Source organism: Cannabis sativa, chromosome 9 (genome assembly GCF_029168945.1).
Source record: "Cannabis sativa cultivar Pink pepper isolate KNU-18-1 chromosome 9, ASM2916894v1, whole genome shotgun sequence".
In the NCBI taxonomy this organism is placed as follows: Eukaryota; Viridiplantae; Streptophyta; class Magnoliopsida; order Rosales; family Cannabaceae; genus Cannabis; species Cannabis sativa.
In genome coordinates, this window is record NC_083609.1 from 17,821,872 (window position 1) to 17,835,865 (window position 13,994).

The window sequence follows — 13,994 nt, forward strand, 5'->3', positions numbered from 1 at the left end:
TCTTCTAGAGCCATGGCTTCAGACAGAGTCGTCTTAAACATTGTGGGGGCCCTGTTTTAATTATAAAAATTAGGCCCCTTATAAAAAAAATTACAATTTGCAAATAATATTTTTAAATATTATTATAGTAAGATAATATATTTTACAAAATTAAGCACAAATAAACTCAAATATTTTTATTAAAATTGTTATTATTTTTAATACAACTTCAAGCTGATATCAGCCTTCTACTTAAAAAGGGCCATCCTTCGAACACTCTTTGAAGCAAATTCATCAACCAACTCTTCAAATTTTACCGTCTCCAAAACATCATTTTCAATCGCTATTAATGCTAATCCATTAAGCCTTTCTTGTAACATGGTAGACCGTAAGTAGGACTTTAACAACTTTAACTTTGAAAAACTTCTTTCTGCAGAAGCAACTGTCACAGGAATAGTCAACAAAATTCTATATGCAATAATTGTATTCGGAAAACAATCTATGCCTTTCAAAAAATTTAATATGTCAATAGCTCTCATTTTTTCTCTTGGCAAGATTTGTCTTAATAATTTCAACTCCACACATAATTCATTCCCATCAATATCAGATTGTTCATTATGTTTCAATGCCTTTTCAAAATGACTACAACAAGACTTCAAATTTGCATTGTCTAACGATTGTAACTTGTCAGAAGTAAATAAGAAACCAAAAATATTTTCATAATCTTGATAATTGTTCAAATCTCTTAGTAAGAGAAACAATGGCTTGGTCAATAAGGTAAAGAAAATAATTAATTCTAAAAGATTCCTCTCCAGATAACTCAACAAATGGGGTATTCAAATTTTCATCAAATTGCTTTTTTCTTCGAATTATGCGCCTTTGAGGAAAAACTGGATCGATATTCATTTCAATAGCAATTTCCTTAGCATTATTCAAGGCATTATAAAAACCTGTTTCTCTATATCGCTCAAAAAAAGAAATTAACTCCTTTATTTTATCCATAGCAACATCAATAAGCATATCCTTTGATTGTAAAAGCTTGCTAACCAAATTAATTGAAGATAAGATTTCAAACCAAATAATAATTGCTATTACAAACTCAAAATCACCAAGTTCATTTGTTGCTAAGGATTTTGCTTCACTTCTGATTTTAGAATCAAGTCCATCATTTTCTGACACTTCAAGTAAAGCTTCTCTAAAATCTAACATTTGAGATCTTATAGCCTTAACACTATCTACACGACTCTCCCAACGAGTGGATGACAATGGTTTCGGAGTCAATCCTTTCACATTATCTTTCAAAATTTTCCATCTCTTAGTAGAATTGGCAAAAATCGTATAAATGCGTTGAATAACTCCAAAAAAATCTCTAGCTTTACTACATGATTCAGCCATATCACACAAAATCAAATTAAGACTGTGACAACCACAAGGAGTATAAAAGGCTCTTGGATTTATGTCTAAAAATTTCTTTTGAACACCTTGATGTTTTCCTTTCATATTTGATCCATTATCATAACCTTGCCCTCGCACATCAAATATGTCAAGATCAAGTTTTTTTAGCTCATTTTGTAGCACATCAAAAAGTCCTTGACCAGTTGTATCATTCACATTTAAAAATCCTAAAAAAGATTCTTCAATGCTAACAGAATGTGAAGAAACATCCACATATCTCAATATCAAGGACATTTGCTCTTGATGACTAACATCAGGAGTACAATCAAGTATCACAGAAAAATATTTTGTTTGTTTAACTTTTTTAATGATTTCAGTTTTGATTGCAGAGCCAAGCAAAAGTATTAATTCGTTTTGGATGTTATGTCCTAGATAATGAATGTGAATATCGTCATTTGTAATGCGTTTAACATGTTCTTGGATAAGAGGATCAAACTCTGCCAACATTTCAATTAAGCCTAGAAAATTACCATTACCATTTTGATACAATTTCTCATTAGATCCACGAAAGGCCAAATTATGTTTAGCAAGAAATTTAACTATTAAAATAATTCTTTGTAAAACTTTTTTCCAGTGATCTTTTTCTTTTTCAATTAGTCTTTGAGTCGCTTTATCAATTGTTTGATTCTTTTGGAGTCTTAGACGCAATTCATACCAAGTGGTCATATTTTTAACATGTTCCATGCTTATCTCATGCTCTCTAAGTCTTTCACCAATATGTACCCAATCACTAAAGCCTTCATTTATTAATTGTCCTCTAACAATCCCTGCTTTAAAAACTTTGCAACAAAAATAAAATACTCTATCTAACTCTTTTGAATAAACAAGCCAATCTCTATCACACTTCTCTCCATTTGATAAAACTCTAGTATACAAATTAGCAGTGAATCGTCTAGAAAATTTACCCTTAGGGCCAGTCATAATAGAACAATCTCTTTTTGGACCCTTCATCACTAATAAATCAATCATTTTTGGATCAAGAGCATCCCAATTTCTTGGATCAAATATATCAAGTAAATTTTTAAATGAGTTTGTTTGCTCCGCATTGTCATTATTATTATCCTCTAAAATTTTATTTTCGAGTGAATTATTCAAATGATCATCATTGCAATTTTCAGAATCAAAATTTTGATTTTCTATATTATCATTTTCAATAAGCACATCACCTGTATTTTTCACATTATCATTTTCAATAGGCATGTCACCTCTTTTTTCCACATCATCATTTTCACTATGATTCTCAATAATAGACAGCATATTTTCAGAAATTTCAACATCAACAACATTATGATTATGATTTTCAAAAAAAAACTTGTGGTTCTTTTATAATAAATTTGTCAAGAGCTCCTCTTTGAGATTGAGTTAACTCCTCAATTTTTTTCTTTTTCTTACGTTTTTCATACCCAGACTCATATTTTTTAATTTTAAGAGACATAGTAAAAAAAACAACAACAACTAATATAATATTTCAAAGAACAATTAAGACAGTAATAATTATTATTTGGAAGTTCAAAAAGGGATGAAAGAACCTGATGTTTGCTGCTATTCTGTCTTCAAAATTAAAACGTCAAATTGAGAAAATTCAAAGTCGCCAATTGCCCAATGCCCATTTGAAATTAATTTCTGATTTATGCAATAATATTTCTGCAATAAGTAAATTTATTAATAAACAGTAATTAACTAAATAACAATTAACAATTAATCTCAATTAAAAAAAAAAGTTGACAAAAATATGATTGATTGGCGGTATTAAACAAGGGTGAATTTACATCATATACAGAGTACATACTTCTTTTTCTCCATTAGTTTCAGCATTATATAAATAGGTACATTTAGTTTTTTTAAAAAATAAAAGGTAAAAAAACAAGGAAGAAGAAACTAGCTAACTACTAATATATGAATATTATTGATGATGGCTAGTAGATTAAATATAACAAAAATACAGATTTAAAAATAATAAACAACGTAGATAAAATGAGCAAAGAGTAAATATTAAACACATACCTTCTATTAATCGTTGATAAATTTACCTCAAGAAATTTCAATGAATGATATTATTCTCTAATTTTTTTATTTTATATTTTCTATCAAAGAAAAGAAAACTAAAAATATAGATTAGAGCAAAATATATGTAATGCCTTTCCTCTCAATTCTCTGAAACAATTTTAATTTTTAATTTTGATGAAAAGCTTAAATTAGATATTTATATATAGTCATATAAAAGGTTTGGAAAAAAAAAACTAAATAACATTAATAAATTTTAAAAGAATTGTACCGTTACTTACATTGCTAGCCTATAAATTAGGGAATTTAAAGATAACGGCAAGTTAATTTTTTTTTAAATAAATGATTGAAATGGTATTTAAAATGAGAGAAAATCATTCAGCCCCTAAATTCTAGGCTTTGACCAATATATAACTTAACAAAAAAAAAAAAAAAAAAAAAAAACCAAAACAAATAGCACACGTAGGCAAGTTTCTCTTAACTTAATTATAGAAAATTTGGGCCTTTCTTTGTTTGGGCCTTGTGCAGTAGAACTGGCTGCACACCAATAGGGTCGGCTGTGGCTTCAGATTTCGGAGCCATGGCCCCAATTGATTAGTTTTTCTAATTTTTTCCTTCTTGGTGTATTCTTGCTCCCAAACATCGCCAAACTCACCAAGATGAAAAATAACTTTATTTAAGCTCGCTTTTTTATAAATTTAGCTTGTTTCTCTATTTTTATTTATATATTTTTATCATATTTTCTTGAAACAAAAGAAAACAAGCGTAAAATTGAATCAAATTGACATAAAAGACTCTAAAACATTTTCTAAACTACCCTAATAAACGAGTACAAATCTCGTCGACCAATTATTTTTTTTTTGAAGTATGAATCTTGAAGAGAGTTTTGTTTGTTGAACTTTTTATTGTAAAATATATTTAGTATCTTCAACCATGCTCTCTAAACACACTTTTTAGATAAAATAGGGAGTGTGATTAAAAAAATGAGCTCCAACTTTACAAAAAATGACTTTCTATAATAAAGAATGGATATTGACCTCTCTAAATATGAATAGGAGCGCTTTTTTTTGTGTTAAATTTTTTTATTAGTATTTTAATCAAAATTATTATTACTTTTCATTATTTTATAAATTTATAATTGATAAATTTAAATTATAAATATTATTAAAATAATAATCAAATATTAACTAAAATAATGAGTATAATTTAAGCAACAACAATAAATATGATTTTTTATTTTAACTTTTTAGCTATTTTAATTAAAAAATTGAAAGTACAATAGCATTAAATATGCATATAAAAAGTTAAAAGCTAAATTTGTATGAGTTGAATACACTTTTGAATTTTTATTTTTATATTATAAAGAGATTCTAACTTAAGATTTAGATGTAGGGATGCACACGGGGCGTGGTATTGGCGGGGAGTGCTTCTCCCGTCCTCATCCCCGTTAAGGATTTTAATCTTCATTTTCGCTTTTTCTCATCGAAAATGGGGCAGGGAATCCCCTAATAGAAAAATAAAGTTTATAATAAAATTTTCAATATACAAAAATATTAAAATACATAAATATAAAAATATTATACGTTAATTATTATTCAATAAACTAATTATTATCTAAAACACAACCTAAAATTCATAAAAAAAAAAATACTAATATACTAAAAAATACAAACATAAATTATAAATTATAAAATATTACTAGAAATATAAGATAAAATACTAAACGGGTCCCCGTCGGGGTGGGGAGTGTGATCCCCGTTCCCGTTCCGTTTAATATTCAGGGACGTCCCTGCCCCATTCTCCATTTAGATGGGAAATTCCTGCCCCATTAGAGGCAGGTCCCTGCGGGACCCCATCCCCATAGGAGAAATGTGCATCCCTACTTAGATGTAATATCGTCGAGTTATATCTATTATCACATGCATTTATGATTTAAAAATAATCAATTGAATCAAATTCACATTTTACTTATATTAATGAAAATTTTAAAATTATTTACGCATAAAATAATAATTTTAACTTCTACTATAGTAATACAAGATAAATTATTTAATCAAAATCAAATAAAAGTATGTATAATGTTTTTATTTTATTTTATTTATTTTTAGAGAAAATAAAAATATTTATTAGTCAAATCAGACAAAATTTGTTACATAAAGGTATAATTGATAGAGCAAAATCAACAAATTTAGACATACCAAGCTGTTCAACTAGATATCCAATAAGTCACCCACGGTCAAACATCAAAAAAGTATAAAGTATACTAGATTTCCAAACAAAATGAGTATCTAATAGATTCAATCCATCAATAACCATCAACTAATGGTCTTTCAGTAAAAATTAAGACATAACAACTCGATTATTCAATTTGAAAAAAGAGATAATAATACGGCCAACCATGTCAATGACAATCTTGAAGGAAGACCGATCAAAAAAACCACGAGACCAATAAAAATTTGAGAATCTCCAAAATCAATATAGTGAATATCCTTCACCATAAACAAAATTGCCTTACCATACCAATAGCAGAACGGTATTGCAACACCATTATTGAAATCAAAAAACACAAAAAAGAAAAAACAGCAAATGCAAACAGCTCCCACATAAGGCTTCAAAAGCCATATACTTAACTAATACCAACAAGGTGCATTGTTCAAAAGAAACCATCCCTTCCCACAAGCACTCGAAGCCAATAACCACCATTCTAACCCACCCACCGACCTCCAAGGAGCACCAAATCCGCTTCAACCCTATGAGTATTGAACCACAACTCACCCGCAAAGCCCAACCACCGCACCAAAACCAAAGGCGCAAAGTCAAATCTAGAACCCCCAACCAACCTCCAACAAACCCGAACCCAGAAAACAAACCAAGGCTGCAATGAAGACTAGATAAAGGCCGCCGGAGAAGCAAACCCAAACCCATCAACCCCACGCAACCCCATGACAAGAGATAAATTGCCAACGAACATAAACAAAACATGAAAGAAAGGAATGAAGCACATAGGAAAAATCAAACCCATCAAAGAAATCACTCGATTCCTAACCAGAGCCACGCCCAAGGCCATGAGCGGCCGACAAGCCCTGGTCAAAAGTATCGGCAGCTAAGGTTAAGAAAGAAATCCTAGCAAAGCATACATATAAATGAATAAAAGTATGTTAATGTTAGTTAACAGTTTTAAGTTAATTTGTTGTATCTGAGGGAACACAGTGGGAACATATTAGTCAAGTATAATTTTTCATCCCATACTCTCATAATTTTTCATTTGTTTGTTAGTACAGCATATACCTAACAATTTCCAAATTCAGTGAAGAATTTGATTCCCAAAAAAAAACCCAAGTATAAAGCCAAAAGGAGAGGATAAAGCATGTTCTCTACTACAAGTTTTTCATTTTTTCATGGGAGCACTCCACTGAAAATTCTAATGTAAGTTATACATACTTTCTATAACCAACTTCAACATCAACTACCACTACCCTATAGTTTCTCTTCTGAGACTTGACAAAGAAAGAAAAGCATATAATTTAACCGAAGCCTCAGTAGAAAAGAGTTGTACGCTCTCCTATCTTACAGCAAGGGTGGTTATGTAAAAGATGTAATTCTGCCTGTACACCTCTAAGCTGGACTGAGTACTGACTGCATTTGTAAAGAATATCTATAAACTTTGCCAAATTTACTTCAAGAGGTAACTTTTTGCCTCATCCATTTTGTAGCTGACCACTTTTCCCCTGAAAGTACTTCACAACCGCCATGTATGCTATTTGGATCAGATTGTCCGTCAAGACCCTGAAATATGCCAAGTAAATATAAAAAGATAAATGAAACGAAATTCCCTTATCGTAATTTAATTTGTATTAATAATTGTGTTCCAAAACTAAAGGAAAGCTGGCCCCTCATCTGTAACTAAAAGGATCAAGAGGAAGAGGGATACAGCCTGATCAGGGTTTCAGTAAATGTGTTCTACTCCTTGCTTCTTCAAGCTCATAAATAATACAAAAGCAAAGTGAAACAAACCCGAAACATTTTAAAACTACTTATGAAGCACAAGGAGCTAAACCACTTGAGGCTAGTTCAAGTGGCCATAAGAGAGTGCGTGTGTGTTGGAGATCTTGGGTTCGAGTCTCAGATTATGCATTGTGTAATATATAAACGCTTAAATTAAAAAAAAAAAAGCACAAGTTGCTATAGTTAGTGAGATGGAGGGCGTGTATCATTTTTTCACTAGCACCAGAAGTAGAGTTCAGCAAATACCAATCCTTAAGATTTTCTAGACTTTAAACTATAGGCCCTAAAACTTTAGAGGTGACTCATCAAGATAAGCTAATTTCCAAAGAATTAATTAGAAAACAAACCATGCTCCAGAAGAGAACGGCATCTCCTTTAATTGGTTTCACGGATAAACCTTTCATTATTTTTCCACCACAGCTACAGTCTGCTGTACCAGCCTGAGAAGTTACAGCAAACATATATTTTAAAGTTCGGAAATTTTTTCTCATATGAATGGAAAATGAATAAACACCTTAGAGAACTAAACATGAAAACATTACGCCAAAAGCACTTCTAAATGAGGAATAGTAATATGCAAGTTGCAATTTAGACAAACATACCAAAAAAGGATCCTCAATAAATCCCTCTTACAAGGGTTAACTGATCAATATCGTATTTATTCTTTTGTATGACTGAGTATCAAAATGGATAAAAAAGAATACAACACTTATACTTCATAAATTCCCCACACGCAACTTGCACCAACAAAGTTTCCTTGCATCAATAATAGAATAATCATAATTATTTTTTAAAGAAATGAGGACTTGTAATATGCACATAGCACACTTCAATTTTATTTCTCCCTAAACTCAGTCATCATCTGCATATTTATTAACCTTTTTTTTTTTTATATTCAACTCTTGCACGTCCAACAATTGACATTATAACACCATCTTATTTAACTGAAGGAATAATTTCACAGGTAACAAGCAGAATGTCACACATACATATACAGATCTGAATACATAAACGAATGCATGGGGAAGTTCCACAGTTGCCTTTCCATTATACAAATGCAAGCAAACTAGAGTCCAAATGTCGCATCATAAAAAATGATTTTTTTTTTTTGCATCAAATGGTAGTTGTATATGCAATAAGACAAGAAAATGGCTATAATAGTAAGGATTGCATTACCATAGGAAAATATGTCTCTCCACCCTCAACATTGTCACTTAAGTACATTAGCATTGTTGCTATTCTCTGACCACCGCGCTTCAAGTTAAACTGCCTCAACAGATAAAAATAAAAGAATTCTCAGTTTCTCACATTACAAGAGCAAGAGATAAAGGTCTTTTTTTAGGCCAAGAGATAAAGATCTTATGAAGAAGAATATACAATAAGAGAATCAATGTAATTAAGTAATTAAATGTGCCAAGTCATGTTGAAAAACTTACAGTATCAGAGAAGTAGTCGTGATGAGGTTTGTAAAACTCACTCTTTTCATACCTGTACTGCTGCAGATGTCAGCCTTGATAATTAAAAGATAATAATATATCTTTTCATAAACATTTAATTTTCTAGTTAAGAAACTACATTCCACCTTAAGACTTGAATCAGCTCCCCATTTTCCACAGGTATTTGTGAATAGACAGATATACGCTTTTCAATAGCCTGATGGCAGGAGGGTGAATAGAGATTAAAAAAAGCCTGAGAGAGAGAGAGAGAGAGAGAGAGAGAGAGAGAGAGAGAGAGAGAGAGAGAGAGAGAGAGAGAGAGGATTTAACCTGTATCATTGGATACTTTTTCTCTTCAGGAGAAAGAAACATCCCCGAGCTTGTTCTAACATTACTCTTTATTCCCTGAAATTGAAGCAATGATGAGAACAATCATGTTTTTATTCCCTAAAGAAGTTAGGTAGAACCAGAAACTCGGAATTGACATCATCTTTACAGAGATCTTCCATAGTTAATTACAAAACAAAAATTCAGAAAGGAATAGAGAAACTTAAATGCTATCATACACACCTTCCCTGTTTTTGTGTCCACCACAGTAGAAACATGAAGACGGGGGAGGGCTAAACCTCTAAGATAGTCACATTCCTGTAAGAAACATAAAATTCTTTACTTCAAAACAATATAATTCGGCTTACTTTCAATTAGAATATTCCACCATTCATAAGTTAAAACAAAGAATCTTCGTAGTTTTGCCTGGTAAAGAAAATAACTCTCTACCAATTGCCTAACAACACTGCCTTGCAGCCTCCTACGATTGAAATAAATCCTCAATAGAGAAGCTACCATCCAACCAATGCAGGTTGATATGATAAATGATGTACTGATACATATAGCCTTGCTATTTATTTCATAAATGTAATTTAAAAAAGAACACGTTTCCTTCCATTCTGCCTCAATTCTCTAGGATCAACATGTTTCCACCTTCTAAGATGGGGTGGATTGGTTAGTAGTTTATAATCACTTGAGGTTTTGCATAGTTAAACTTTCTCAAGTCCTTCCTCGCTGCTACACCAATGCCCTGTGGGCAAACCACTAGAATTTATACTTCATGAGTTCATCATTTCTAATCATCAACAAATTAACTTGAGTTCCACAATTGAAATTTGCAATTATAAATTATCTCATCTTCACTTTCACTCCTCAATGGACTTATGACTAGCACGTAACTCTTCTGTTCCACTGATTATATTATAATTTATTATCTCAAAATTGAAGCACGTAGGACTTAACACAATTATAAAGACAAGTTTGTAGAATTCGGTGGTATCCAAAATTAAAAAGAAGAAAAACAAAAAGAAAAAAGAAGATAGAGATCATCCAGATAAAGAGAAGCTGACTTGATGATATAATATTAAAGTGTGCATACCTCTACGCTCAAAAAATTATGAAGTACGATGATACGAGGTGACCAGCTAATTACTTCAGGTTTAACCTACATATGTCACAAGTAGAAACATCAGTGTCTCTAAAAGCTCAATTTATCCTGTTCTTGATATCACAGTATGAACTAAAACACAAACATGGTAAGACCTAGTATTCTTTGGCAGTCCAAAAACAATCATGGACCATCAAAGAAAATTTCATGTCTAATTAACAAAGAAATTTAAATTACAAAGGAAGCAATATGCATAGAAGGTGATTAAGGAAACCTTTCGCTGACATAATATTCCCAACAAAGGGAAAAAAAAATCAAAAGAGCATCAGAAATTGAAATCAGACATTATGGACAGCTCACGATCTCAACCCATAAGACTGGTACCAATACATTTTAGATGTTCTCGCATAGGTATCTTTTATTTTTCAGAAACAAAATCATTTTAAATATTATATTGATGCATAAAGTTGTCCTGGGAATCAAAAGCTTAATCTTCAAAATAAACTTGTCTGACATACATATCCAATTCGTAAAACTGTTGCCTCTTTGTCGTCATTCCAATGATGAATACCTAAACAATGAGGAAAAAAAAGCCCATTCAATGAAAAAATACATATAAATCTGTGTGTGTGTGTGTGTGACCCCATACAGGGTACCATACCTACCTCTGGGCAACTGAAGATAACTATCAAGTTGACGCCTGTGTGATGTTCGGAAATTAGGAAAATCAGAACCTATAAAGGAAACAGTTTGTAAAAAGTTGAGCAAAGAGCATAAAAAAAATATGAATAACAAATTGTGACATGCATACTTAGGAGTATGAAAAAGATCTTATAGAATCAAAATGACGATAAACATACAATAACTTGAGCGTGAGTTACACAGTATGGCAAAAACATGACAAATATATTACCATAATTATAAGAGAAAATACAAAAATAAGATCATCTTTAATGCAAAAATTTTACTATGAAGCATTATTGCAATGATAAGGAAATTTCACCAAAATTATACAAATCAGAATAAAAGATATAGTGATAGGAACCAAAGACAGAGAAACAGTAAGCTAAAATAGGGAATATTATTACTGAAATCAAAAGAAAAAAAATAAAAACTAACCAGGTTATTCGAGAAACCTGAAAACCTCCCAAGAGCTCAAAGTTCACCACACTCACTCCCACATTTCTTACCTCAGATTTATATATTATTCTAACCACCCAAACACCCCTGCTAACAAACCAGCCATTTCCATCATGACAGCTGTCCTAGTAGTACTACAACTCATTCCATAGCACCAAAACATGAGGAAAGTAAAATAAAAATGCCAAATAACTTAGATAAAGGATTGAAAACAGCTAGTGATGATACATCCTTTTTTATTATTCAACATGTCAGAAACTAAGGTCACAAAAACAAACTAAATTATGAAAAAGCAAAAGAATATTGAGAAATATATTAATTAATTAAAAGAATCTATTGTAGTTCATTGAATACAAAAGGACCTGAACCCAACCCTACCATAGATTAATGGATGTCATCAAGAATGCAAAATAAATATAACTATAACAGAGATTAGGAGAGTTGATCTCGAATAGAGATTTTATCATTCAATATATACCATATGAATCTTCCAGTCTTCGTATAAATGCCAACTGAAACAAAGCACCTGCAATTCCATATGAGAGAAAAAGAAAATTAATACACTTGAAATCCCTAAAGTTTGTGGTTTATTAGTCTATTCAATTGTATTAGAAACATAGATGTTTGTAATGCCAACATGAAGGAATAAAAGACAAAGTATGAAGGACGAAACCATTCAATGTCAGATAAATAATTGCAGATAAGTTTTTCAGCTATCTGGAAATTCCAACTCCCCTTAAAAGGTACTCCCTCTAGAAATGGACTGTTGTTAAGAACATTACTTATCCCGGACAAAGAACAGTACTTATCCATTCAGCACTTAAAACTTGGACTTAACTAATTAATATCAACCTTAATAGAAAGGAAAAAATAATCTGACAAAAGCAAAATGAAAGGCAATATAAAAAAAAATCTGGCTTCATTTTAGGAACACTTGTGTTTATGACACTAGCATAAGAGCAGAGAACTTTGGTATAACATAACCCAATATAGGGAACTCAAGTTTGAAACTTCGACAATGCTAAAAACCTTATAATATGGATTGGTGACTAGAACTAGACATACAGCTACAATATTCATATAGTCAGATCAACTAATCATCGAAACATCTAAAAACCCTTAAACCTTTTCAATCATGATCTAGCATAGCCTAAATTGTTTACCTCAGTACAACAGCTATAAACAGCAGTGCCAAATGAATACAATAACAATCATATATCCTATAGCATTTATCCAAAATTACTACTCCAAAAAGAATAGGATTTTATTATTACTTATATTTTTTTTGGAAGGATCAAAGAGAGCATATGATTTTACAGGAATAATATAATATGAGTAAAATGTAATCATTAGCCAAAACATTGCGCCAATATAGTTAATTTCTCATTGACATAGAACTTAATTGGCTATTTTTCTTATTCCTCGCTAAGCCAAGTGAATATCAGAAAATAGCTCGACGATCTCATCGTCACTCTGATACTAATTCAACAATACAAATCATTGATCGATTTAAGAACCATATACAAAACTCAACATTTAGAGCTCTTACACGTTAGCTTCCGTACATTTCCTCGGGAAAAATGGAGAAAACTTTTAAATATATATATAATATATGCAAACAATTTGATTTTTCAACTTTCATTGCAATGCATTATTAATTTTCGAAAGATGAGATGAAGTGGAAAATTGAAAGCTGTGTACCTATAATCATTCCGATGGTGACGAATGTTAGTAATCCGAAGACAATTCTCATGGCGGCGGACATGGGCGACCAGTAAAGATCCAGAAAGTGATATAGCTATGAATCTGTAAGCGTTTTTTTCTGTGAGAAAGAAAAAGAAAGAAATTATGTGGAGAGATACGTGATTGTGAAGAATAAAAAACCACTCTTTGGACCCCCGCCCATGGCTTTATTTTCCTTTCCCTTTAATTTCTATAGTATCTCTATATTTTTACAATTTAAAATATATTTTCTTGCCTTGTATTCTATTTTTCCAGGATTTTGTTTTATTTTTTCTTCCTTTTAAGCTTAATTTGACCTCAAATGGGTTGACTTTGTACGACCGTATTGGACACGTATACATTAGTTTGGTTTCCGTAGATTCGATTACAGATTTGTTTTAGCAGTTTATTTTTAGGAAAAAAAACAAGAATATACAAGAAAGGCAAAAAAAAAATTATTAAAATATGGCCATTTCAACAATTATACAGTTCACAAATAAAAAATTATAAAAATACCACTTCCTCTTATCTTTCGGTGGCATGAAAGAGAACAATCACCAAAAAAAGTTTCAATCGTTCAATCCGGCAACACAACCGAAATAAAACCAAATCAGGAAGAAGACCACTATTAATTCCGGCAAAATCACTGGAAAAAAAATAGGAACAGATCGAACATGAAATTGATGAAAGAAAGAGCAAAAAAACAAATCCTCCTAATATCAAATTTCAGATTCATATAATGAAGATTTCTAACAAATAGATTTGGAGTTCCCCATCAATCCAAATCAGGTTTAATCCAAATAAAAGAAAAAAAAATA

The 13,994-nt window shown here is 31.1% G+C and overlaps 1 protein-coding gene and 1 pseudogene across 1 annotated transcript; both read right to left on the bottom strand.

The window, feature by feature from the left end:
- Positions 1-227: 227 nt before the first annotated feature.
- On the bottom strand, positions 228-2,691 carry LOC133031278 (uncharacterized; annotated as a pseudogene).
- A 3,967-nt stretch (positions 2,692-6,658) lies between these two features.
- Positions 6,659-13,450, bottom strand: LOC115723360 (prolyl 4-hydroxylase 1). The gene is made up of 12 exons (XM_030652812.2): positions 13,156-13,450; positions 11,933-11,980; positions 10,980-11,048; positions 10,833-10,885; positions 10,306-10,371; positions 9,450-9,524; positions 9,210-9,284; positions 9,026-9,096; positions 8,880-8,931; positions 8,620-8,709; positions 7,791-7,883; positions 6,659-7,224 (listed from the first exon to the last, which is right to left on the bottom strand). Exons 1-12 carry the CDS (start codon positions 13,217-13,219, stop codon positions 7,117-7,119), a joined length of 864 nt encoding a protein of 287 aa, XP_030508672.1. The 5' UTR covers positions 13,220-13,450; the 3' UTR covers positions 6,659-7,116.
- Positions 13,451-13,994: the final 544 nt, after the last annotated feature.

Excerpts from the sequence above, each read along its gene's own strand:
- LOC115723360 (XM_030652812.2), bottom strand. The coding sequence starts at position 13,219 with ATGTCCGCCGCCATGAGAATTGTCTTCGGATTACTAACATTCGTCACC. Across the intron at positions 9,285-9,449 it reads TGGACACAAAAACAGGGAAG|GGAATAAAGAGTAATGTTAG; the intron begins GTGTGTATGATA and ends CTTCAATTTCAG. Across the intron at positions 7,884-8,619 it reads GAGAGACATATTTTCCTATG|GCTGGTACAGCAGACTGTAG; the intron begins GTAATGCAATCC and ends GTAACTTCTCAG.